At 42.4% G+C, this 27,144-nt stretch overlaps 1 protein-coding gene across 3 annotated transcripts in view; it reads right to left on the reverse strand.

Moving 5' to 3' along the window:
• Positions 1-27,144, reverse strand: part of FAT3 (FAT atypical cadherin 3) — a 528,869-nt gene that overhangs the window by 126,056 nt on the left and 375,669 nt on the right. For 2 of the 3 annotated variants that reach the window (XM_008149161.3, XM_028156960.2), the window contains exons 4-5: positions 5,347-5,661; positions 2,787-2,997 (exon numbers count right to left, since the gene is read on the reverse strand). In XM_008149161.3, coding sequence (XP_008147383.2) covers positions 2,787-2,997; positions 5,347-5,661 — 526 coding nt within the window. Of the gene's footprint in view, positions 1-2,272; positions 2,342-2,786; positions 2,998-5,346; positions 5,662-27,144 lie in introns of all 3 variants that reach the window. The other variant, XM_054725478.1, reaches the window with a different exon arrangement.

Raw genomic sequence — 27,144 nt, forward strand, 5'->3', positions numbered from 1 at the left:
GGCTACTCAGGACACCGACTCTGAGAGGATTCTATAGGAAGAGTATTGCACTTAGAAACACAAAGAGGGAGAAGCAGAAAACTGATGCCATGGTTTGGACAGTGATTCCCAGATATTCATTTGGAGCAGCCTAAAGGGACTCTTCCTAGGGAGGGCTCTCATTTGCAAACTGCCCCTCTCAGTGCGGTGGTGGCTATGGCTGGGAATGCAGTGGAAGGTCACACTCACTCAGCTGGTCCCAGGTGGCATCACAGGGTTAATGCATTGTCTTCCTGGGCCATCTCTATCGGTCACCGTTGTTTATCCCACGCACCCTCAGTGGACCACAACAGAAGCATTGGCAGAAGGAAGGAATGAGGAGACAAAGGTCCTGACCTTAATTCAGGTTTATGAATGGAGATAGGAGAAACATGAATGAAAATATACAATAGCACTAATAATGCTGATATAAAACATGCAACTAAGGGGACATGCATGTTTACCTACTACTAGGCATGCTTACCTATACGTAACCATACACACACACACACACACATGCAGGAATGCTGAGGAACTGCAAACTTGACTTGGCTAACTGGGGTCAGGTGGCTGGTCAGAATGAGCATCCACGAAAGGTGTGCTTGCAGCGCTTTTGAAGAGGGTGGGCAGGGAAGGTGGTGGGACATGCTGAGGGTCAGGAGGTTGCATGCACAGATCACACAAGGGACAGAAGCAATGCTGTCAGGCTGTCCAGGTGCTTGCAAACTGGACTGTCAGGGAAGGAGGGAAATAAACGGGTGGCTGATGAGAGAGGGCAGCTCCTCCCACAACTGGGGGCAGCACCCCAGGAGGCCCGTTGCCTGTTGGGTTTGGACTAGACTCCTGTGGGTTACTTAAAAGGAGTCACTATCACACATGCCCCTGGGGGCCCGGCACCAAGGACACATGTTGACATTGAAATGCACTTCCTGAGATTCCACCTGGGAGTGGTGGCAAAGGAATCACCGAAGCAGAGAGCACAGACAGCCAGGCGATGCATAGAGGCAACACTTTGTTTCACCAAGAGAGAGAAAGCTGCATCAGACAATAACCCAACGAGCTGAAAATTACTGAGAAGATACAGAAGCAGAGAACATCTTTCATGGATCAGAGGAGGTTCCACGTCAAATGCATTAAGCAGAGATGAAGGAGGAGTTGAAAGCCTGGAATGAGGATGGCCATGTACAGGGATGCTGTGATCAATGCCAATGAAGTAAAACAGAGACGTTCTACCATCATTTCAGAAGATGGAATATGTGGAAAACAAGCCCTTTCTTGCTTGGAGTTGGGAGGACCCTCTACGGAGGTCTGGTTGGGGATCACGAGGCATTCTTTTTCTGTGCCTCATTAAAACGGACGTGGAATGTTCCAAATGCTTTCCCCAGATCCAGTCATTCCTGGGAAAGAGAGGCAGGTTTCTTGCCCATCCTTTCCAGGCAGTGACATGTGGAAGGAAATGACTCCCCCAGACCAGCAATCTGGATTCCCCGCCTCCCACAGAGAACCGTGGGAAGTCCGCTCTAGCTCAGCCGAGTCCGATCCAGGCCTGGCAGACACTCTCCCCTCTCTCCTCTGAGCAATAGCCCAGGTTTCCTGGTCCTCAGCACTCATTTCCTCTCCACCGCTCTCCCTGCGGGTTTGTTGAGGGCAGCAGTGCTGTCTCACCCTCTCCTTTTGCAGCCTGCGTGCTTGCTTGCTTGCTTTCAAGGAATTCAAAGGTTGGCTCCCTAGGTCTATCCTGCGTGCTTCCATCTGCTTTCTCTATTCAGCTCTGGAGGGAAGCTCTCACTGGCTATATATCCTGGTTCCATTTCCTGCCCTTCCTTTTGTGGAGAGCAGCCAGGAAACTCTTCCTGGTGGGGTTTTTTTGGGGCTAGGAATGGCATTACTGCTGCAAAACAGACGAGTTGGGATATATTTTACTTTACTTCTCAATTGGAAAGGGCCCAGTTAAGTAAACCAACCTACAAAAAAGATGAAAACAAAACAACAAAAAGCCCAGGATACCTCAAAAACAATGAAAAATAAATCAGAACAACCCCCACTGGAAACCCAAACCCCATCCAACCTCAAACAAAAGAGTCACTGGATACGAGTAATGCAATCGCTGTTAGAGGCGGGAATGAGGTCTGTGGGCTGCACTTCAGCCTGTCACAGGCGGTTATGAAAGATGTCATTTAATTCGCTTAAAAAAAAACTGTAAAAGGCAGATTGGATAGTTGTATTTTAGCAAATGTGTTTGCACTAAGGGTACCTTCTGTTGAACAGTTCTGCCCACAAGCTGTCTGTAGAATATAGAACATCTCTCGAGCATGCTTGCCACCTTGAAGCAGGGCAGTCGGGAGCAGAAAAAAAAAAAGAACAGAATGCAGAAAAAAGGTGAAGAAAAAGAGAGAAATGAAGGACAGCAAGTCTAGTACCATCAATACATTTAGAAATGAGATTAGCCAAGTGTGACAATAGAATTTAAATGACACACAGAGAGACATTAAGATTGCAGTAAATAACGAACTATGGAAAATCCAGCCAGAGAGCACTTTCTGTTCAGCTTAGCTACAGAGTCGGAACGAAAGCACATGTCTATTACTCATTTTACTGGCTCTTTTGCATTCCAGCACTACATGTTTCAATCTTAGCACTGGTCATTAGTGTTTTTTTCTTAATTTGTTTTTTTGTTTGTTTGTTTGTTTTGTTTTGTTTTTTTGCTAGTTGCTCCAAACAGTCAATGATCACATTGCCCCATACAGCTCTGGAGGACTCAAACTTACCAACTATGTCAAACCACAGAGGGGTGTTAGCTGGCTGCACAGACACAACCCCCACAATCTCGGTGACTCTATCGCTCTCCATGACTGTGAAGTTATAAAATGGCTCATCGAAGGTTAGTGGTATAGGCGAAGGGGGTGGTTTTTTAATCCATTCAATGTGGAGACGGGCCGTGGAGGATTTCTGTGGGCGCCCATTGTCCACCGCCTTTATCTACTCACACACGGAGAGAAAACAGAAAGATCTCTTAGAGTTTGGATCCTTGCAGAAGTTTGGATCTGTCACTCATACATTGTTGAGCTGAATGTACATACTCATCACTGTGTCAGCAAAGGGAAGAAGAGAGTGGAGGTTTGGGAAGAATGAGCTCAGGACCTGGAAGGGAAACAGCTTCAACTTGGTCACATGGGGGTCCCACGCCACCTTCACCAGAAGGTGATTTGGACCACAGCCAACCTTATACACATGGAAAACTTGAAAAACAAATGTTGCACTTATAATTCTTAGCTTTTTATGGTCATGAGTGATAGCTACATGAGTAGAAATAGCTCATTTGATTCTTTATACCTCTGAGGGTGATGCTTGAAAGGGAATAAAGTACATTGTGAATCTCTGCTTAAGTGTGAATGAAGTGTGTGCACAGAAGTGTGTGTGTGTGTGTGTGTGTGTGTGTGTGTGTGTGTGTGTGAATGGTTATGTTTTGCAGCTCCCTCCTTCTCCTTTATTCCGGAGAAGGATTCCACTCCCACAGTCCAGGACGAGTGGAGTAGGTGTGGGAAAGGCAGCAGCCTCGCTCTAACTGCCTCAGAGGCCCTTCAGTTATGCCAGCTGACTGATGGTGAAGACCTCTCTTGATGGGAGAATGGGCAGTGGAGCGGAAGAGAGGGTGCTAATGATTCTTCTGCGTGGTCTGATGTAAAAGCCAAGGAAAGCATGTCTCCTCACCCATATGTGCAGGGTTAACTGCTATGGTATCCTAGGCTTAAATTGTGTGTGTGTGTGTGGGGGGGGGCAGGTAAGCCACCACAGAGAGAAAAGAAAAACAAAGGATTTAAAAAATATCAGATTGAGACGAACACTTATAGATGCATGGGTAATAGTGACAGCCGTTAAACACAGTGGCACTCCTAGCTCCCTAGTGCTCTGTGTTCATGGATGATCACTTTGCCCTGGTTCCCCAGGAGCAGAGCCCGAGACAGGGATTTGAGTACAAATGATTTTTGGGTGGAGGAGAAGCGTTCTCAGGAGAAAGGAAGTGAAGAAAGCAGGATGGACAGGGGGAAGATGTTAAGCAAGGATGGGGTCTCAGTTAAAGTCTAATCTCAGCCTTATCCCATAGGGACCTTGGGATCATTAACTGCACCACTGAACTGGATACACCTGGAGGCTAGGGGGGTTGGAGTTTTGTATCAGGTGTCTGTCAGTCATTGGTTGTGGGCTGCTGGGCTGGGGTGGGAATGTGGAACCAAGAAGTTCAGTCAAGGATGACTCTCTGGAGAAGAGGGCAGCTCTGAGCCCTTAGCAGCCAACATCCAGTCACATCAGTTTGGGGAGAGCTGCACCAGCCTAGTAGAGGGAATCTGGGTGGGCACCAATGGCATCTACTGCAGTCCATGCCATCCTCACAGATTCCCATTGGCAAGTCTCACACACCTGCAACAGCACTTACTACATCAGAGCTTCTCATGGTACAAACAGGGCTAGTTTTTTATTATCTTTTCTTCTCTGCCCACTGTTCTGGATGCATTACTGAGCAGGGAAAGAATCCAAGTCCAGAGCATAGGAGTGAAAAGATAAATTAAGGGACAAAGGGCATCCTTTAAAACAATAAAGAACGGACTGTATACAGCAGAGAAAGTTGAGGACTAATAGAAAGATGGCAGATGGTGCTAACTCATGCCATCTGTTGGGTCCCTAGAAAGTGCCCATCATTTGTAGGATGACCAGTCCCCTTTCTGGCATAAGTATCATATGTCTAACGTGGTTAGGGGTGGGGGGAGCAGGCTGGCACCTTAGACATGGGAGTTTAAGTCTCTATTTGAGATGGTGCTCATGTCTGTTTTTAATTTTCTAACACTGAAAAATTTAGTCACTTTTTACTTAAGGTTTTTTCCCCACCACTTTTTAGAGAATAAGCATAACTGTGATTTGTGTCTCACAATTCACAGTTCACGTTCTATCACACTGTCAACAATTATAAGAGTTGTTTTCTTTGGAAATTCTTGGAGACACATTGAGTGATGTTGAGTAGCAGGTGGGCTGTGTCACTCTGCTATTCCCCTACCCTCTAGTTTACATCTATGCAGAGTACCTTGAAACAACTTAGGGTCACAGGGAATGTGCTGAGTGTGTGGTGGAGCAGGATGTAGACTGGGAATGAAGGAGATTTGCTGATAGGACACAACCAAAGAAAATGGTATCATTATTTTAAGAATATCACTGAAACAGAGGTAGCCTTCCACTACTTTTCACTCTAAAGATTTATTGTTCAAATAAATATACATGAATGAGAAAGTGACTCCCTCCCCCTATTAATGTTATTGAGGTTCAGAAAAATCTTACCGTTAGGATGTCATAACTCCCCGCTGTAAATTGCTTTCTGGAAGAAACCATGCCAGTTTTAGGGTCAATAAAGAACTTTCCATCATCATTCCCATCCACTATACTGTAGGAGATTTCGGCGTTGGGGCCCTCATCTCTATCAAATGCAAAAGCTCTGTAAATGGGTTCTCCCCTCTTCTTCCGGTCACGTTCTGGTAGCTTGATCTGGTAGACTTTCTCAGGGAACTGGGGCTTGTTGTCATTTTCATCCAAAACCTGAACCACCACCCAAATGGTTGACTGTTTCGGAGAGGAACCGCCATCTGTTACTGTCACCTGAGATTTGAAAGAGAAAGCATTTTACAATCAGAAAGGAGAAAATCTCTTCTTGCCACTCGTCCTCCTGCCACCCCACAAAAGGTCTATTCTGTACTCGAGAACATCTCAACTTTTCCTATTCCTGTAGTTCACGCCCAAGGCATTGCTCTTCATAGTTCATCCACAGAGGGAGGGGAAGCCTTAAGTCCAGTAGTGGAAACCATCGAGGAAAGTCTAGGAGAGAGGCAAGGCTCTCATGGTGTGGAGTGAAGAGGAAGAAGAAATAGGACTGCTTTACAAAATGTGCCAACTTATGCAGACCTAGTGGACCTATCCTAGGCTCCGCTCAACAGACACAATAAACAACATGACAATTAGTATATGTTAACCCATGAGTGTTTCTTCTAATCCTTGGACAATGTTATCACCATTCAAATTTTTTCACTATTTCTTTTCTTTCTCTTCTATCTTCATGTAAAATTTGTAAATTTTACATTGTTAATGGACAAAAGGGAAACTGTGATATATACTTTACAATTCTGTTGGTAGATTTGACAGTTAAAATATGTTTCGGACAGTCACAAAATAACTTTTTTTTTCCTCTCTGGAAAATAGGAGGGGAATGGACCCCAGCTTCCCATATTTCTGAGGTGAGATTCTTAGGTATATCTGTAAACATTGAGAGAGAGGAGATAAATGAAGAGCATACATATAAAAATTTGCAGGGCAGATATAAGAAGTCTTTGAGTCTTACTGTGAATTATCTTCTTCTTGGTCACAGTGATGAGCATTATCATCATATTAAGACTTAACATGTGGATGGTGGCACAGTATATAAAGCACTCTTCCTTGCATTATTTCATTCACTTTCCAAAACGCCCTCTTTAGTAAGTGAACAGGTTAATTTATTTCCATTTTACAGATGAGAAAATAGAGGCACAGAGGTCCCATTGTTATTAAGCGCTAAAGCCCATGTATTGAATTTTTGGCAATCCTGCTTTACCACAAAATCTGGAAGAACCTATATTTAATCTTTTTTTCTTTTTAATCCTCACCTGAGGATATTTTTCCATTGATTTTTAGGGAGAGTGGAAGAGAGAGGGAAAGACAGAGAGAAACATCGATGCGAGAGAAACACATCAATTGGTTGCCTCCTGCACGAGCCCTGACCAGGGCCCAGGCCGGGGAGGAGACTGAACCAAGTGCATGCCTTTGACCGGAATCAAACCCGGTACCCTTTGGTCTGCAGGTCGACACTCTATCCACTGAGCAAAACCAGCGAGGGCCCTATATTTAAACTTTAAATAACTACATTGAATACAACAGCTTATTACTTCAAAATATGTATTTGGAGACTGGAGGGAACATGAAGATGCATTTGTTATCAATAGGAGGAAAAAGACACAGTGAATTATAGAACCTGGACATCCAGTTTTTCACCTAATAATCCAAACTGACAGGAATAACGGGAAAAAAATGTCCCCATATTTGGTAAAACAAATTAAAGACTTTTTACAAAACAGAACTGCAATCTAATTTAGTTTCTCTTGCAAGCTGCCTAGGAGGATGGCTTTAATAGACTTAAGGTAAATTTTCAGAGTTCTTGCTTTCTTTGAAAAATCAATCAAGTTTCCTTCCAAAGTTATTTTCCCCATTGGTTTGTTAGGATTCACAAAAGAAACACATCAAGACCAATATGTTCCAAGGCTGGATTTTGACTTTTGAGCTAATTTCTGGACATGCTGAGTTCCACAAAAGGCATGTTCTGCTGCTGCCAAACTAAAACACGTTATACTCCCAGGCGAGCTGTGTTGACCAAAACACATTGATTTCTTGGCTTTTCAATTCCTCTGCCTTTCTCTTTTGCTTGAACAGCCTCTCTCCAAATCCAGACAACTCTCACAGTCTTCACCTCCTCATCGCTTGTCAACAATGCCCCACCGTCAGCTCCAAGATGGAACTCCGGTGCCGATTCGGGTCCAGGTGGCTGCCAAGGGAAAGAGCGACTCTCCTGGCTGTGGCTCACTGCTCACTAAGGATCCTGCTCTTGTAAAAACGTTTTCCTTTGGAGTAAACCTGGACTGACAAACCCAGGTCCTCAAGGTGTGTGCAAGCAGGGCAGAGTGGCAGTTGCATGGGCTCATGCAGCAGCTCCCCGGTGTGTTATGGAGAGTTGGGTTACCTACATCACCACCTCACCTCAAGCACCCACCTCTCATTCCCTCAGGCTACACAGGCGTCTTTCAGGCCCTTGAACACACTCTACCATCTCAGGGCTTTTGCACATGCCGTCTTCTCTCTCTGGAGTGGTTTCCCCATCCCTTCACCTGGGTCTTGTCTATTCTTTAGGTCCAGCTGAAATGTCACTTCCTCCCCTGACCCCACAGACCGAGTGCCAGCCCCCTCCTCTATTCCCCTCCTGAATTATGTACTGTTAAAGTGCCCTAAGTACTTCTCTTTTGTAGTACTTATTGTTGTGGAAATTACTACATACATGATTCTCCAACCTAAGCTGATAGGCTGCATAAGGGCAAAACAGACTTTGCCTTTTTTGTTCACCGCCTCACCCATGTCAAGCTACACAGAACATGCTCCACACATGCTTACTTAATGAATTAGACTTTAATTCAATTCCTACTTGTACAACCTCTCTCGCCAAGGCAGTCTCACCTTGTAAAACCTTCATAGGTCATTCAAGGCCCTTTATAACATCATTACAAGCTGCTTTCTCTGCCTTTAGCCTATAACCCTTCCATCTTCTTATCCATGGCTCCAATCATCACCTATATGCTGATAATTCCCCAGTATGTACACTTGTGCCTAAGCCTCGTTCCTGATCTCCAAACCAACACATTCAACTATTTACTAGGAATGTACTCTCTGTCCCTCTCACATGCGCCCCAATACCCACAAATCACAGGCTGAAATCATCCTCAAACCCCTTCCTTCTCCTATTTTCATTGTTTCAATGAATGATACCCCCATCTACTCACATACTGGTCCACCCATCTAGAGAATTCTCGGCATCCATCTAGAGTCCCTGCTCTGTCCAACTATCCACATCCAACCAAACTTGGAAGCCTTCAGGTATATCTCACGTGCAACCCCTATGCCAGTCTCATCTGCCTCACTGCCTGATGGACAAGCCTCATTTGCATCTTGCTTGAACAACCACATCAGTCTCCTGGTCTCCCTGCTTCTGGCCTTCGCCTTTGTTATAACGTGTTATTTCTTCCTCAAAAATCTGACCTGTAAGTTATTCTTCAGGGGCTCCTTGAGGACAAGGAACTGGCCTTGACTGTCACCAGATTATCACTATCTGCTCCTTTCCCTCTATGCTCAGTTACACTGTGAGCCTGGGAGGTCCTCAGTATGCCATGCTCTTGCATCTCCATCCCATTGCCCAGATGTTTGTCTTCATGGAATGCCTTCTGTTGAGAATACACATGACTCATTTTAGAAGCAACTATTCAAACACCCCTTCTTCTGCAAAACCATTCCTGGGTCCTGCACCATCACCATATTCCCCCTCCACTGTGTGCATAGACCCAGGACACTGATTATCATCTTGCATTTTTATGTATCTACTAGAGGCCCAATGCATGAAATTTGTGCAAGAGTAGCCTTCCTTCCCCAGCCAGCACTGGCTTCCTTCTGGCACCCGGGACCCGGGCTTCCCTCACAGCCCTGGCTTTGTCTGGAAGGTCATCTGGAAAAACGTCCAGTCTAATTAGCATATTATGCTTTTATTATTATAGATTTGCTGGTTGGTCTTAACTCAATCATTTCAGACCATGAGCAACTTGAGATCAGGGCCTGTCTCTTACTCATCATTATGTTCTGGCAGCTGGCAGAGCTCTAAGTGCCAAGGAAGTGTTGTTGAATAAAATTAAGAATTAATTTACCCAAAACTCTTTCCTATGATAATAAATGGAGAGCACATTTAGATACTAAAGGATCTGTCTCTGTTTCTTCATCTGTAACAAATAAAGAGGTTAATAATATATTATCTTCCAAGTGTTTCTCACTCTATGATTCTATGAATGGGCGTCAGGTAGAGATAGACAAAATTTCAGCCATGCACTCTAGGGTTTATACGTCACTGAGAACACTACTAATCCTATGATTACTCATAATGATTTCTAGCCAATTCCAAAACTGAGCTGGCCACTTATCTACAATCTACTGAAATGATTTATTCATATGTTTGGCTCCTTCAGTTCACTGTGAGCTACTCAAAGGCAGGGACCTTGTCTTTTGCATCTCTTTCCTGGAACCTGGTGTACTCTTAATAATGCTGGCTGAACTGAACTACATCATTGCTAACCTCAAAGTCTTAATTTTCATTATTATTTCTGTGAAAATTAATAAGCACAAAGCTCATTTAAAATGGAGTTGAGAGGCTAGAAAGAGATAACTCTCACACACATGTCACTCCACACATACTACTGATCCCAACAGAAAGAGATATGTACCCTGTATCGCCAACAGGAAGTGATACCACATTACTTCCTCAGCAGGAGAAAGAAAAGATTCCTCCTTGCCCAGTAACAACTCAGCCAAAGGGAAACTGCCATAACTCAGCCAATGAACAGGCACATATATATATACTTTGAACTTTCAGTTTCCTCCAACAGAGTCTTTGTTTACCTCACCACCTCTAAGTACATAAAAGAGCACTCCATCTCCTCTCTACCCTTCATTTCTCTGGTCTTGTGTGTGGTTCACCTTTAGATCACCTGCCCCAAATTACAATTCTTCCTTGTTTTCAAATAAACCCATTTTGCTGGAGAACTATCTGGCAGCCTATTTGTTTAAGGTCAACATTTTTCTAGAATCATGCATGTGTCTAGCCATGTTTGTACCTGGAATATTAATCATTGATGTTTCTATCAGATTCTTAGACTTTGTATTTAATACTGCCATTGGCCTCAGCCCATCATGAGGAATTAGCTTATATGGGAGAAGTAGCACTGGGGACTGAAGCAAAACTAACTGAGATAAGTCCCCATTATCTCTTCCTCTGTATCATTTTTCATCAACGATGCAAGAAATTAGCCATTGCTTAGAAACTACCCATTGTCTTCTTCCTCTGCCACAACCTGACAAGAAAATACCAAGCTATTCTAACTTAGATTTTCTATTCTCATCATTGATCAATAATCAGTAGTTTGGGAATTAATCAAAAGCCCGGATGATTAATACATTTCTATGTTTACATCTAATAAAAGGAACCACAAATAGTTCAGTACCACTGAAAGAATATCACAATCCCTTTCAATTGTCTATCATACGCTTGTGATCTGTGAATATCAGGCAGAGTGAGAAGGTAATCCACATGCCCAATAGATTATGACAAAATTACAAAGGGGGACATGATTTCAAGTCTCTACCTGAAAGATGCAAAAGCCGTGTAGGATCAAAAATGGATGGACATTGAGAATTCTAAAGTTATAGCATCTGGTGGAAGGCCATACTTCTCATTCACTGAAACTGCCCGACGCATTTATTTTGTTGTCTCTCTCCCTGCATTTGAATATAATGTGTAAACAGTCTTAGAACTGAGACCTTGTGTCTTGCCCACTGCCTTGTCCCCAGTGATTACAAGAGTGTCTGAGAATATATTCAGTTATTTTCAATACGGAGAGTTCAATTCTGCCATTCTCCTCAACCATTACTTTATCAAAAGTGGCTATTTACCAGACACTATATTTAAAGTTGTAAACCTTTCTTCAGGTTTATATATCTCCTCCACTGCTTTTTATTTGTCCCTGACCCTTTATATTTATGTGATTTCACTTATATATATTTATTTTACTTTTATGCTTATTGCATGTCTACCTCTATTAGACTATGAGTTCCATAAAGCATAGATTTTCATCTGTTTTGTTCACAGATGTATTGCTAGCACTTATAACAGTGGATGTAGTAAGCATTCAGTAAATATTTGTTAAATGAATTAATGAAATTTTCATCCATTGCCATCTAGTTACAAAATTCTTTTTGAGGCAAATTGGGAAATAAACAAACAAACAAGTATACATAGATTCCTATCAACTTCATTCCTCCCTCATGTCTCAAATCCTCTATAATATTCCAAACTGGCTACAGTCTAGATATTTTCAATAATAGCCCAATGCCTTATGAAACAGCCCACTTATTGATAGGTTTAATTTTTAGGAAGCTCTTCTTAATATTGAGCCTGAATCTACCAGCCTATATTTAGCCTGGACTGCCTATAGCTCAATAGACTACTTTTACTCTTTGTAACTTTACAAAAAAGTCAAATTCCTCTTCCACATTGTCTCAGTTATTTAATGCAGTGTAACCCAAACTTAGGTGGCTTAAAATAACCATGACCCTTTTCTTGTCTCTCATGGTCCTAGGGGCAGTTCTTACTTGGAGTCTCTCACGCAATCGCAGTCATAAGTAACTGGGCATGTAGTCATTGAATATGCCTATTGGTTGATGGTGGCCACTGGCTGGGACCTCAGGTGGAACTGAGATCAACAGCCCTAATACTTACAAGGGGCCTCTTTGTGTGGCCTGTGCTTTCTCACAGCATAGTGGCTGGGTGTTAAGGGCAAAAGGCTGAGAGTCCAGAAAGCAGCAGTTGCCAATTTCACAAGGCTGAGCTCAGAAACTGGCACAGCATCACTTGATCCGTATGCTACTCAGTAACAGTCTCAGAGTTCAGATTCAAGGAGAGGGGTCATAAACCCCACCTCTATGAGAGGAGAGTTAAGTAATTTAGGGGGTCATATTTTAAAATTGTCATACTCATAAAATCCTGAAGTATATTTGAGATCCTCACTCAAGGCTGGAAAAACTCTAATTCATATAATCATCACTCAGGTCATTCATTATTTATAATGAATTGGTTATTCATTATACTGGTTACTTCTTTCAAGTATTTTCTTATATAACAGCTTTCTTCTTAGAATACAATGGCCAGGACAAAACAATACCATGTTAAACTTACTCAGATCTATGCTCAATACCTCTGATGTCTTAGAGACAATCTCATGTGTATGTATTCAGTCCATGACTACTTATTTTGGATGGCAGCCCTGTCACACAGCTCTGTGATATGAATGAATTAAACCACTTGGGTCTTTTTCCTGTGAAAAGCAATAAATTATAAGTTTGTGGTTTTCTTTTAGGAGCCAAATTGCAGGCTTTTCCATTTGTCCTTACCAAATTTCATCTTACTGGAGATTTTTACTCTCTACTCTAGATGGTTGGGATAACCATAATGATGACAGGTATCAGGTGTCAAAAACCTACTCTCTATCAAGGACTCACTGTGAGAGGCCAGCTCATGCTCCTTCAATTATCCCTTTAATTTCTGTATTTGTTAAAACAATCTCATGAGATAGTTACTATTATTACACACATTTCATAGATAAAGTAATTGAATTTACAAACTTGTCCGAGGTCACACTGCTCATACGTGGCAAAGCCTTGTTTTAATGCTGGCAATTTGGCTCTGAACCAGGGGTCCGCAAACTAAAACCAAATCTGGCCACTTGTTTTTGTAAATAAAGTCTTATTGGGATATAGCCATGGCCATTCATATGATCTATGTACATATTATCTATGGCGGCTTTGCTATGCTGTAAAGGCGTAATTGAGTAGTTGAAGCAAAGATTGTACGGGCCACAAAGCCTAAAACATTTGGCCTTTTACAGAAGAATTTGCTGATCTCTGTCCTAAACCCTGTGTCTGCTGCCTCTTTTGTTATACTGGTATCACTTATTTCATACCTGCTTTGCTCAGTGCACGGCATGATCACTTACATCGTCACTATTTTTTTCACAGGAACCCTGTAGGCACTGCCATTTCTATTCTTCCGCTGCAGACAATGAGACTCCGGAGTTAAGTAACTCTTCCAGGGCCACTCAGCCAGTAAGTGACAAGACGTGGGGCTGCACCCAAGTTAGTTTGGCGTCAGAGCTCACGCTCTTTCCCCTCCCCTGTACAGCTTATGTAGAAGCATCTGGTGACCATCTGTTGAAAATCCCCTCCCCAGTGTGGCTCTGGATCAAAATCAAGCTCATCGATGTGCTTCTAGAATCAAGCTTTTCCCTCCTTTGATAATCGGGACCATCCTTGGCTGTCTCCAGTCTTTGCACAACTTTCCTGTTTTCCTCAATTGCTTACACTACTGCCCCCAGGTGTGGCACTCAATGGCAACTTCTAGTTCGCCAAGTCTTGAGACCCAAATTTGTTTACAACTTCTGCTATCTTGTTACACTTCCACATCTTCAGCTTCCTCTCTCAAAATCTGCTCTCCCTTCTCCCCGATGAAGGAGGTAGGAGGAAGGAAGGGCTGGGTGGTCCCCAGTTTTCATTCTCTTTTATTTATCAGGCACCTGGTGTTTACTCTGGGCAGACCTTCTTCTAAAGGCTTCACAAATATCAACTCATGGGTCCTCTGGCCACTCCCGGGAGAAGTGGGAATGATTGCCCCTATACTACAGATTAGAAACCAGCACTGAAAGATGAAGTGGGTTCAACCTGGTCTAGGGTCTGTGACCCTAACCACTACCTTCTCACCTAAATGCTTGCCCCAAATAGTGTGGCACACTTTCCATCCTTGGAACACAGTTCCATTGCATACAATGCGTGCAGAGACACTTGGTATCTGGGGTGTTCAGCACCAGGGCCTCAGCACCATGGTTTTTGGGAGGATGACATGTGCGCTGCGCCTGCTCCGTTCTGCCAGCTGCACCCTGAGGCCACAGTAGGTAGATTACACTTCACACTGTAGATGGGAGGTGTTCTCAGCACCCCTGATGGAGCTCCCAGAGCACTTTCACTGCTAATGCAGCTGCCATTGTCCAGGCTGAACACCCCCAGATACCAAGTGTCTCTGCACGCATACTTGGCTGCTGCCTCCCTTCTCCCTATCCTGGCAAATCTCCTTCTTCTTCTCCAGTACTTTGTGCCCTTACCCTGAGACTCCTGGTTGCCCTAAGCTACTTTAGCACGTGATATTCTGCTAAAGCAGAAGACAAAGATCAAAAGGAATTTATTTCCCCCTCTTCCCTCTCACTATCAAAAGTCTCAGGGTTCAGCTAATAGATTTTATGCAAGGAAGAAATCTAAAGATAAAACTATTTCAACCGAGGCATAGCTTCCAACTACAAGTGCCAAGTAGATTACAGATAGGCAGCAATATTGATCCTCCTAACTCTTGGGTAGGTGAGTATGACCTCACATAGCTGGGCCCTGGGCTAGTCACCTCTGGCCGGGGTTAGCCTTTCTCTTTACCTAAAGACACTGTACAAATATTATCATAGCTTATGTGCATCATAATTGGAAAAAGATTAGGAAGCTCTGTAATAAATTATTAATAATATGTTACCCTTCTCTTAGATTTTATTCCATTTTAAAATAATATGTCTGGAGAGACCACTGGATCCAAAGGACACACACACATTTTAAGGGTAGGATTCTAGCTGCTGTGACTATGGGAAATTAGTTCTGGTGATGAAGCCCATCTATTTTCTTACAAGACCAGTTGTGGATAGCACAGCTTTTACCAATTGTGTGTGCTTGGGTGTCTCCATCTTTGGTCGCCGCACAGGTAGGCCAACAGATGACGGAACCCACTGTCATGTGTTCACATGTACTGAAGAACTTCCGAGCAAAGGGAAACGGCCTTTCCTTACCTCTTTTTGTACACATCAGCTAGGCATTAAGAGAACTCAAGCTAGGCACAGAGTCACTAGGCATTAAGAGAACTCAAGAGTAAGTGAGAGTTTAGACATCATTCCGGTTGAATCCACTAGTTTTACAGATGAGAAAACAGGTTTATATAGATGAGCTACAGAGCTCAGCACCATACTACAAGCAATAACCTCAGTCTTCCAAGACATGGGTTCCATACTTCCAAACTGCCCCTTTCTGCATTGCATTCATAATTCTCATCATTATGAACCAATCAATTCTCACCTGGGGGAATCTCAATACTGCAGAGGTTTTGATTAAGGTATTTTTCAGAATGTTAAACTCTTAAAAAAAGAAATGTGTTGAGTAGATGTTATGTTTGTTTGTAATCTTTAAAATGTTTCACAAACATTAAATAACATTAATCCTCCCAAGAGAGCCAAGAGGTTGAAAACTTTATCTCTTCTTCAAAAGCGGAGAAACAGAAATGACCTCCACGACTCAGGGGCTGATAGCAAGGTGGGGGCTAGAGTTCAGACCTGTCTGTCTATGGGCTCAGACCACTAAATAGTTGGGAAGACAAGTGTTTTCAGCCTTTTCCTGGAAATAAAACTATGTGCAAAGAGTAAATTAAAGGGTAGGTCTCTATGGAGGAACGGCTCTTGAAGATAAACTTTCTGAAAGCAATGAGCTAAAATTAACCTGTACTGTGACCCACATTTTCCATGGAGGAAAAGAAACAAGCCAGCCTTCAACCATCTGCTCAGGTTTTATTACATGTGATTCATGTGACCTCTAATTTGGCATTAAGAATTAATTCTACGGAGATGGATAGGTGTTCCGGTCACTTACCGTCCTGTCTTCTCTGCCCTGTGTTGTTATCTATTAGGTACGGCTGAGGGACATATTCTCTGGACTGTGAAATACCCGTGTCCCTGCTATTTCCAGTTTCAGTAAGTCAGGTATTTCAGGAGATGTCTACTTACTAGGTTGAATAAATTTATCGAATGGTTTATTTTGTAAGGGAAAAGTCTTCATCTGTAATAATAAGAAGAAGTGGATTTAATAAGAAAGAAAAGGAGAAAGATGAGAGGAAGGAAAAAGAAAAGGAGGAAGAAAAGATGAAGTATGGAGTAAAGGGAAAAAAGAAAGGGAGGAAGGAAACAAGGAAGGAAGGCAGGTAACCTTTTGGGAAGAGGTGAATCTGGGAGGCACAGAGAAGCTTTCTCAAGAGAAAGGGGTGCATTCCCTTCTTACAGGGAAGGCCCTTTAAAGAGGAATCAAGAGAATCCATTGGAATAAGATAGATCAATCAGAGGAGAGTTTACTCTGAAGTGTCTTTCAGAAAGTCCATTTTTCCTAAATCATGTTTTGAAAGACACAAACTAGAGGCACTCTATGATCTGTGGAACCATGGAACCTAGATGTTGGGGGCCACACCATTCATTTTTGTATTTTTCTCTTTGCCCAAAGATGCCACAATACTGTGTAGCCCCAGGACAAAATCTAATCACAACCAACCCAGAGACCCCTTCTGTGTTCTGTCTCATGCAGAGGATCAATTCCCATAGGTCTGCCAGCTACTCCAGGGGCTAGCACAGCCTGGGCATGTAGTTGGTCCTCAATAAATATTTGTTGGTTGAACGCATATGTGAACATTGTATCTCAGGACAATGAAGGCATCTTTTCCTTGCCATGGTTAGACCCAGCAACTGCTAAATGGCAGCTTTTCAGAAAGATCCTTGACCAATTCACTTTGGCAGAGGCTGCTAGGATTACAGCTTTGTCCAAATCTCTTTGCACTTCAGGAAATAAAGTATTTCCCAGCCTGACGTCTCTTAAAGCTTTTTTTCCCTGCAGAGAGGTATACATCAGCTACTAATCTCATCACATTTCCATTTCCTTGCAGGCTCATCTGCTCATCATTTTCTATTCATAAAATGTGCTTGATTCTAATCTTCCCTATCAGCAGGAACTAAACACCTCCTCAAAGTTTCTTTAGAATGATGGCGATTACCACACATGTGCTAACTCCCCTTTCCAAACACATGGGTCCAATCTCTGGGCTCACATGTGAACCATTACGAAAGTTCTGCCATGAACCAAGATGTGACATCATATTAGCCCCAGGACTAAATCCCCCTTACTATTTCCCAGTTTCCCTGACATCAAGGCCTTAGTCAATATGCTACTCCACATTCCCCTCCCCATGAAACAGAATCCACCAGGTATGAATTACAATGCAAAGAGTAGATTCTTAGCCTCCCCTATTTTATAGCATTGGACCTCACACTGTATGGAACTTTTATCCTGGAAGACCCTCAGGCCTTACCTCTGCTGATGGTGCTATTTGAGTTAAGCACTTCCCTTCCACTAGGCATCAGATTTTTGGTCTTTCTTCCCACAGGAAAGACTTCATGCAAAAATAAAAACACATTCTAATTATTAGCTCAGGAAACACGGCTTTTCTCCTCTCACTCAACAACTCAACATGAGTTTGCAGAGCAATTTAGCAGGTCATTTAACACCTTGTCTTCCTAAAAAATATGAATTTTAAATCCATCAACTTAAAAAAATTAGGCCCATATGGACTGAGGTAGGTAGAAATCATCAACTGGTGGCCCAGAGATATGCTTTTATTTTGTTTTGGCCTATACAGTGTATTGTGAAATTTCTGCCAACATTTCAAACTACAAAAATTTCACATACAAAATTCAAATCACCAGCCTCTCCTGAAAAATCAGAATACCTGGGCCACCACTCTCTATTGTGTTCCTAATACTGCAGCCTTATGAGTTGTCATTCATCACCAATACTGTCAGGAAAATTTTCTTGGAACTGGAAACTATTTCTCATGATCCATATTCCTATCTAAACTGGTTATGAAAAACTAGAGGCCCGGTGCATGAAATTCGTGCACTCGGGGCGGGGCGGGGGTCCCTCAGCCCGGATTGCGAGAGGGTGCAGGCCAGGCCGAGGGACCCCACCGGTGCATGATCCAGGCCAGAGAGGGACACAGGAGGGTGGCCAGTTGGGGAGGGACCGTGGATGGGCTCCAGGGCCTATCTGGCTCAGTTCTGATCGGCTGGACCCCAGCAGCAAGCTAACCTACTGGTTGGAGTGTCTACCCCCTGGTGGACAGTGCACATCATAGCAATTGGTCAATTGTCTGCCTCCTGTGGTCAGTGCATGTCATAGCGAGTGGTTAAGCGGCCTTAGCATATCATTAGCATATTACCCTTTGATTGGTTGAATGGCTGACCGGACGACCAGATACTTAGCATATTAGGCTTTTATTATATAGGATAGATAGAGAAGACCACATATTCAAATGCAAATGAAAGAGAGCATATTTCTTTTTGTAAGTGAAGTACCTTCCTGTAAATTTAATGTATGAACACTCACCTGCTATACACTTCACTCTTATATGATGCCTGATTGGGCTGTGTACACATTTGAGTTTGTAACCCTTGGTTCAAGGTCTTTGTAAAATTTCTATGTGATGGTAGGATGTATATTTTAATGCAACTTGAGTTTAGTAGTGAGAGAGCCTGTCCATGGGGCTATTTTAAGCCTTGAGTTTCTATCCACTCAATACCTATTTCAAAAACTATAGCTTTTGAAATATATATAATATATTTTTACTGATTTCAGAGATGAAGGGAGAGGGAGAGACAGAAACATCAATGGTGAGAGAGAATCTTTGATTGGCTCTCTCCTGCATGCCATCCACTGGGGATTGAGCCTGCATCCTGGGCCCATGCCCTGACCGGGAATCGAATTGTGACCTACTGGTTCATAGGTTGATGCTCAACCACTGAGCCACACCAGCCAGGCATCCATAGCTTTTGAAAGGGACTGCTCAGAACAGTAGAACTGCACATTCATTATTCCTTCAGATATTATTATTTTAGAAGAATTTTTTTGGAAAAAAAATTAAGGCCTCTTTAGCCATATGATCATTTAAATATGAAATAAGAGTCATGATGAAAGCTTCTCTTGCTTTCCTTCCACATCTCATCAGTCATTAACCAAAGACACTGCTGGCTGCGGATTAGAACTAGGTGGCCTTCCTGAGGATGAATGCAGCCATGCCTCTGGATGTGCAATTTACTCACAGAGCGGGGACCAGATTCAGTTCCCTGTGACCTACTCGGCCGGGTGTCCCTGAGCAGGGCACAACCTGTATACCTCTAATGACAGCCCTGACAAATTCTATCTCTGAAATGTCAGTTGTAATTCTTGGTTCTTTGTTCTGGATTCTTGGGGTCAAGCTCTCATTATCTCTTGCCTAAGCTGTTGCACCTGTCTTTAACCTGCTCTCTTTGCCTCTGGTCTTGCCTCATCTCAGTTCATTCTTCAGAAGAGCAAAGAATCTTTTAAAATGAAATTCAGATGATACAATTCCCTGCTGGTAGGTCTTTAAGTCCTCCCCAATGTTTTGAAGAGATTTCATAAAATGTGTCATGGAGAACACCCATCTTGCAAGGTGCCTGGCTTAAAAGAGATGGTCCAGGACCCTAGAATTTTGAAAAACAAACTTTCATTTAGCTTCACAATGCACGTATTCAGAGTAAAGGCTCAAAGAAAGTCCAAACAAATAAACCAGTATTTCCCAAACTTATTTGACAACAGAACCCTTTTTTGAGTGATGCGTATTAATGTCCTTAAGATTTGACATTTTAAGGAACGTACTTTGGATACAGTCCACACACTTAGTACTTGCCTACAAGATTCTTTAGTAGTGAGAGAGCCTGTCCATGGGGCTATTTTCAGCCTTGAGTTTCTATCCACTCTATACCTAAAGTTTTAATCACACAATCATATCACTTACTTCAACTCAACATGTGCAGAGTTTTAGACACTTTATTCTTGTAGTTCTTAAAAAATCCTCCAAGGCTCAATCCAAATGTCTGTTCCTTCTAATGCCTCCTCAGAGACCACACCCAGGTAGATAACTCCTTTTTATGCCTCACTTGACTTTATTCATATACTAACACATTACTTATCACATATCAAAATCATTATGTCTGTCCTTTTTAACACCTTTGCATTGAACTAGCTTGTAAGCTCCTGGGGGTGAAGACAATGCCACATCAATTACTATATAGGCAGCATCCAGCACAATGTTCTGATACACTAATATAAATTCCCTTTGGTTTCCATAAAAGGGATCATGAATAAGGCCCGGCATTGCTGAAGGAATTATTTATCTTGCTTTGTTTTCCTACTTTTAATTTTGAGTCATAGCAAGCATCTTAGATTGCTAATAATTTAGGATAAATTAGGTAGATGTCCTGTTGGTTAGAAACAAACATCATTCATTATCCCATTAACAGAGCTATTAAAAATCCTGTGTACTCGTGAATTCATCACCCAACAGGTAGGATTTGTTCTCTACACATAATGAAATTAAAAACCCTGGGGAAACATGTCTCCGGATACAGCTACTAAAAGAGAAAAATGGTTCATCTTAGATATTTAAAGTATCTTAATTACTATCACAAGACAAAAGGGAATAGATGTAAGTTTTAAATAAAGATCATCAGTAGACTCAATAGATTCAGAAAGATACATTCCAGGGTGAACATTATAATCAATATGCAATATTTATGAACTATTTATCATATATCTATAGTCAGCAAATTTATTAGAAGTGTATTTATATTCATCCAGTTCTTGCCTTACCTGAGAATGTAAGACATACACAACCAGGCCCAGGTCTAAACTATGTTCTTCTTCTGGCTTCCTTCAGAATTTATGTTCATTTCTATCAATCCACCTATAAGCCTGCATTATAACTGTTTGTCTCTGAGTGCCTTGAAGGCAGAAACTGTGTCTTTCATCTTCCCATTCTCAGTAGTTAGAATAGGATGAATGAAAGCAATGCATAAAAAAGTAAACTGCTAAAGATATGAAAACTCAGACATGAAAATTGTTGATGATGAAATAATTCTACTATAGCCAGAAAATAAAACAAATCACAAATATAAAATATAAAACTCATCCATCAGATGAAAATCCTGGAAATTTTAATATTTTAGTAAAGAATGTAAAACAAGAAAACACATATGTGCTCTAAGAGCACCTCTTTTGTTATAAGTTCTTGAAAATTTGAACATCTGTTGCAAAATAAAAAATGCAACAGTTTTCTTTTTAAGTATAAACAGTGGTTTTTAAAATTCTTTCTCCCAGAGATAAGGAGGGAAAAAGCCAAATTAACTTTGGTCATGAAATCAAATAGATTCAGAAACCCAATAACTTAAGAGAATGCATAATTATCTGAAAGAATAAATTTTTTTTTAAAAAAAAGCTTAAAGCTTCCACTCTGCTCCCAGTAACTGTTTAAATTCCATTAAAAACCTCAAATGATTCTTTGCTTTTCCCTTTTTCAACAGTGGAGGCAGAGGGCTAGGTATGAACATTCTCATCATTATCTCATCTTATCATCAGACCTAACTAATGTCAAAACAGAGGCTGTGAACTTTCTGCCCAGTCAAAAGCAAAACAGATTATCTGTGTTAAATCATGGAAGATAAATGAGAGACACGCTGCTCCAAGGAGTCAATAAAAAAATGTATAACTCAGTCGTGCACCTGTAAACTCTAGAAATAATTTTTTGCCCAGCAGAAAATATTGAAAAGCCACCTGAAACAAAAAAAACTTCCAATATATACTCAATTTCTCTGCTGGGTGGAATGATTCAGTAGTTTTCACAGATGATACTTCACATTCCTGAATTTTTTCCTCAGAGTGTTATTATGACAATTATATATGACACCCTACTATGTGCCATCTTCACACATCCCTGTGTGTAAAGGACAGCCTCTCCCCATTCATTTTGTGAACCAGGGCATAACATTACCAGGACAGTTTGACTACTTTATTTTATCTCAATTTTTCTCTCAGAAGATCTTGCCCACAATTAGCTATGTGTGAAAACTTCTGAGATCCCCGGTAGGCAGCACTAGAGAAAAGTGAGTAATGAATAATGAATGTCTCTTTGTAAGAACTCTACTTAGCAGGCAGCGGGAACTATTTTTACTTTATGGCAAAAGTACTCTGGGAGAAATATTCCCAAATCACATTTCCGAATGCGTGAGAGGCAGCGGAGACTGCCAAGCATTTGGAGAGATTTAACACCGGAGTGCACGCTCACGGAAGGCTCGGTTATTTGCTCCAGTGGTCATGACAAATCTCGTCCTAGACTTAAACATGTGTCTTTGTGAATGAGCATCTTTCTTTTCCTTCTGGCTTTGTCAAAGGAGTATGTCAGGGATTCCGATATTCAACCAATGCGAGAAAAAATAATTCACTAAAACGTATGGAGGATGAGGAACCAGCTTCTGAAGTTCCCAAACTGATTAGATTTTACTAGAATAAAAAACTCAGCAGAAAGCTTACGAGAAAAATAATTCTTGGACAGACTTCATGGTAATGGGGATACCTATTGATCTTAAAGAATGATCAGTTTCCAGGCTCCAATGAATAGGCCCAGTACCATAACATACCGGCTCACAGCCTTCCCGGGAAAACGCCAGAAATTATACAAACGAAAAGATCACAGGAGGCATCAGGACAGGGTGTCGGCGGCAGCTGAAAGCTAACTGGCTGCTATCCAGATGCTGGTCCTCTCAGTTTTTTTTTTTTTTTTAAATATATTTTATTGATTTTTTACAGAGAGGAAGAGAGAGGGATAGAGAATTAGAAACATCGATGAGAGAGAAACATCGATCAGCTGCCTCTTGCACACCCCCTACTGGGGATGTGCCCGCAACCAAGGTACATGCCCTTGACCGGAATCGAACCTGGGACCTTTCAGTCCGCAGGCCGACGCTCTATCCACTGAGCCAAACCGGTTTCGGCTGGTCCTCTCAGTTTTGGTGGTCATGGGCCAGGACACATCTGTGCGGTCCAGGGCCGGCTGAGTGTGAGATGGCCTGAACTCTCGCAGCTGCTCCCCGGACACACGTTACATCCTCAAGCAGCTCAAGTCTTACGGCTTTTCCTTGGTGCTTTTGAGGTTGGTGGGTCTGCTGCCACGGTGCTTTATTATTGAAAGTCACAGGGTAACAGGGACCCTTCATGTTCTGGGTCCCTAACCCATTACAGTAATAATATTGAGGCCACCTCACTCATGCCACTCTTCCTTACCTGTGACCTCATTCAATTCCTCCCAACAAATTAACTAGGAAAATTGGTTCAGGAATATTAATCCCATTAGACAGCAGATGAAAGACCCTGCAAGGTCGGAAGCTTTGTGTAAAGTCACTCAGCTCCTGGGGGACAGCATGATCCTGCGACACAGCACTTTGTGAAATCCAGACAGATGGTATGACACCCTCACAGGCTCATTGGGCACCAGCTCAGGTTCACATATACTCCTCGGAAAACCAACTAAATGTGGGGAAGGGGTATCAGGTCTTCATCTATGCAAGTAGTGTATTGTTTATGTCAGAATGCGATGAATTCACTACTCCATCTGAAATATGTACTGCAGGTTCAGCAATCCCTTCCTGGGGACCTGCAATGGAAGGTACTGTGGGGGAGTGACATAGCAGAGATGAGTGAAAACATGGTCTCTGCTCCTGCAGGAACTTGCACCCAGAAGAGGAAACGGGCATGTTGGTGAATAAGGAAGGGATGATGGGAGGGGGATAAAGCTCTGCAAGCGGGCTGTGCAGGAAAGCTGTCACTCTAAACATTCCTAGTGGCCTTGTTAATGTTCTGGTGCTCTTTTAAATGCCACCCCAGTGTCCTGGGGAGACCGGTGTTTTCAGGAAATTCCCTTTACTTTTGGAAAATCAAAGTCCTGGAAAAGAAATCTGTATTATTTATTTCTCTTTTTATAAGGTGATTACAGAATTCTTCCTCACGAGATGGGGTGTTTTGAAATCTATCGGGAGTGATACATTTGTGCTGTTCTGGAGGGCTGCCCAGAGGGTTTCTCAAGGTCCTGCTTATCCTTAGGCCCGTACTTCTCACAAAATGCTACAGAATAAAAGGTGACAGGTTTTACACATCTTATTTATGGATTTATAGGGCATCAAGTTTACTTGCCACTGACTTTTGGCAACCCTTCCCTAGCCCCCATCCCTATGCCAATGTGAAGAAGGAAATAAATAGCTCTCGTTGTTTCTGGGGGCAATCTTAGAACCACGAGGGATGCCGGCGTCTGGATGTCCTGACAGGACAGCAGGGCCGAAGAACTAGGTTTCTTTGTCACACAGTGGAGCAATTCCTACCATGCATGCTGCTGGGCTCCTGTTACAGGAGTAATGCATTTTCTGATTTAGTTTATTCTTCCCAAATTTCAGGAGCGAATTCTACTGAATTTTAAAAAGCTGGCTAGCCCTGGCTGGTATGGCTCAGTTGGTTGGTGCATCATCATGTACACCAGACGGTGGCCGATTTGATTCCCAATCAGGGCACATACCAAGGTTGTGGGTTTGAGCCCTAATCAAGGCAACTGATCGATGTTTCTCTCTCACACTGATGTTTCTCTCTCTCTCTCTCTCTCTCTCTCTCCCCCTCTCTCCATCTCTCTCTCTTGCTGTCTCTGTCTCCCTTCCTCTCTCCCTAAAAATCAATTTTAAAATAAAAAAAAAATGCTGGTAAAAATATACTGAGAATTCTGACTGCTCATTTTTAGTAATCATATGTAAAAATACATTAACCAGGTCAATTTTTTATCTAATGGCTGGTATTCCATTTTTATTATTCACATGACTTTATCATGTGTTCCTTTATGAATAAACTTTCACACACACACACCCACACACCATTTAACTGTAATTTAGGAAGATGCTCCGGGTGAGGTCTTTAGTGTGTCTTTGGATTGCTGTAGGTAGGGGATTAGGGTCCAATTACTTGCATCTGACATCACCATATTATAATAGAACAAAATGCTCTTTGCTATTCTTTAGATCATAAGTACCTGGCTACCCAGAGAGAAACCCTGTCGTAATGAAAGGACCCCAGATGAATGGAAATCAGAGACTAAAATCAAGGGCTGGTACATCCTCTTTGTTACAGAGTGTAATCAGTAGGCCAGGCAGATTACTCAAAATTCCAGTGTCCCCCGCTCTGCTGACAGTATGCTTTCTCTTCTGCTTTTCCAAACATTTTGAATTGTGACTGAGGATTCTAGGAGGCATTACAGCTTTAGTCTCTTGAAAGTTGCAATTAAATACACTCTAAGTAGCTGTCACCTTGCCACCTTTTTGGAAAGGTGTAAGTGGGGGAAAAAATTAGCCATCAGAGGAAAAGAATTCATAGTTAGGGCTCTTTCTTCTTCCTTAACCACAATCTGTTGTCTCTTTATGGCAACAAATGTCTGTAATTGGAGTCTGGTTCCAGCTTTCTAAAGACATCAGCAAGATGGGACAGGCAGGAGGATCCTACCTCCGTTTTACACATATGAAAGGGGGAAAAATAAAAGACCACCCTAGAAGTGACTGAAATTGCATCTGAGCAACAGATCTTTTAAATGAACAGATCAGAGTCTGAATTTATAGCTCAACTACTAGGAATCTTTCATTTCCAAAAGGGTATAGGTGTTGCTATATTTATGAATTTCTTCATAAAGACGAAATTTCTATAATATCAGTAGCTGAATGGGGCTTGGGGACTTGCTGGAGAATTTGGTAGGACAATGCTAATGGCCTCTGGTGGCAGGCATTCAGGGAGCAGGTCTCTTAAAATGTGTGTGTTCTTGTAGCAAGCAGTCTTATGTGGGTCTGACCGAGCACCTAAGGAGTCAATTGGAATTATTTACTTTTTATTACTTAACAATTCTGCCTCCAAATGCCATTCTTTTACTCCATTTCACTCGTTTGCAGTGTAATCGGGTTCCACTGAATCAATGGTAATCATCTTCATGGTTCTCTGAACTCAGCCTGGTGGCCTGTGGGTGAGGAATCACAGTGTGCTCTGCGGAGGGTGCACATCTGGGCTTGGGGAGCATCTTGCACGACTGGGATCCTGAAAGTCATTATCTGGTTCATTTCATGAAGCTGGGGGGCTGGGGCTGCTTCGGCTCGGGCTCTTGGCAGGGGCTTCCTGAGTGCAGATATGAATTGTCTGCATCAGCACAAACAAGTGGGCCGCTAATAATGAAGACACTTCTCCATGACCTGAAAGCATAACCAGGGAACTGTATAGAAGCTCAGGTAGGATCACATCACACAGTACCTTCAAAGAGCCATCTCCATGGCAGTGGGGAGGGAGAGAAAAACAATGCTCCCGGATCACAGAAGCTTGTGTTCCATTTCCAGTTCTCCCTGCTTCCGAGCTGTACCATCTTCGGGGCAAGTTATTTAAATTATGCCTCATTGTCCTTGTCTGTTATATGAAAATAGCGCTCTCTCTCTCACAGATATATTACTAGAATTAAATACAATATTACGTTCATTATTCAGCAAACATTTTTAGAACCCCAACTACCTGCCAGGTAAGCACTGAGGGTGCAATGGGACAGGACCCTCCACCTCTGTCTTCCAAGAGCAGTTTTTTTCCCCATTGCAAAGGAATTTCCCCCCTAGCTCAACACCACCACCATGCCACGTAATTCCCACTTCTTTGTTGTGGTGAGAACATTTAAGATGTACTCTCTTAGCAACTTTCAAGTATATAATACAGTGTTTCCCAAAAAGACATACACATGGCCAACATGTAAATGAAAAGGTGCTCACTGATCATCAGGGAAATGCAAATCAAAACCGCATGAGCTATCATCTTCCGCCTGATGAAATGGCTCCCTTCAAAAGGACAAGAGGTAAGTGTGGGCGAGGATGTGGAGGAAACCCTTGTGAACTGTTGGTGGGA

Source organism: Eptesicus fuscus, chromosome 13 (assembly GCF_027574615.1).
Source record: "Eptesicus fuscus isolate TK198812 chromosome 13, DD_ASM_mEF_20220401, whole genome shotgun sequence".
In the NCBI taxonomy this organism is placed as follows: Eukaryota; Metazoa; Chordata; class Mammalia; order Chiroptera; family Vespertilionidae; genus Eptesicus; species Eptesicus fuscus.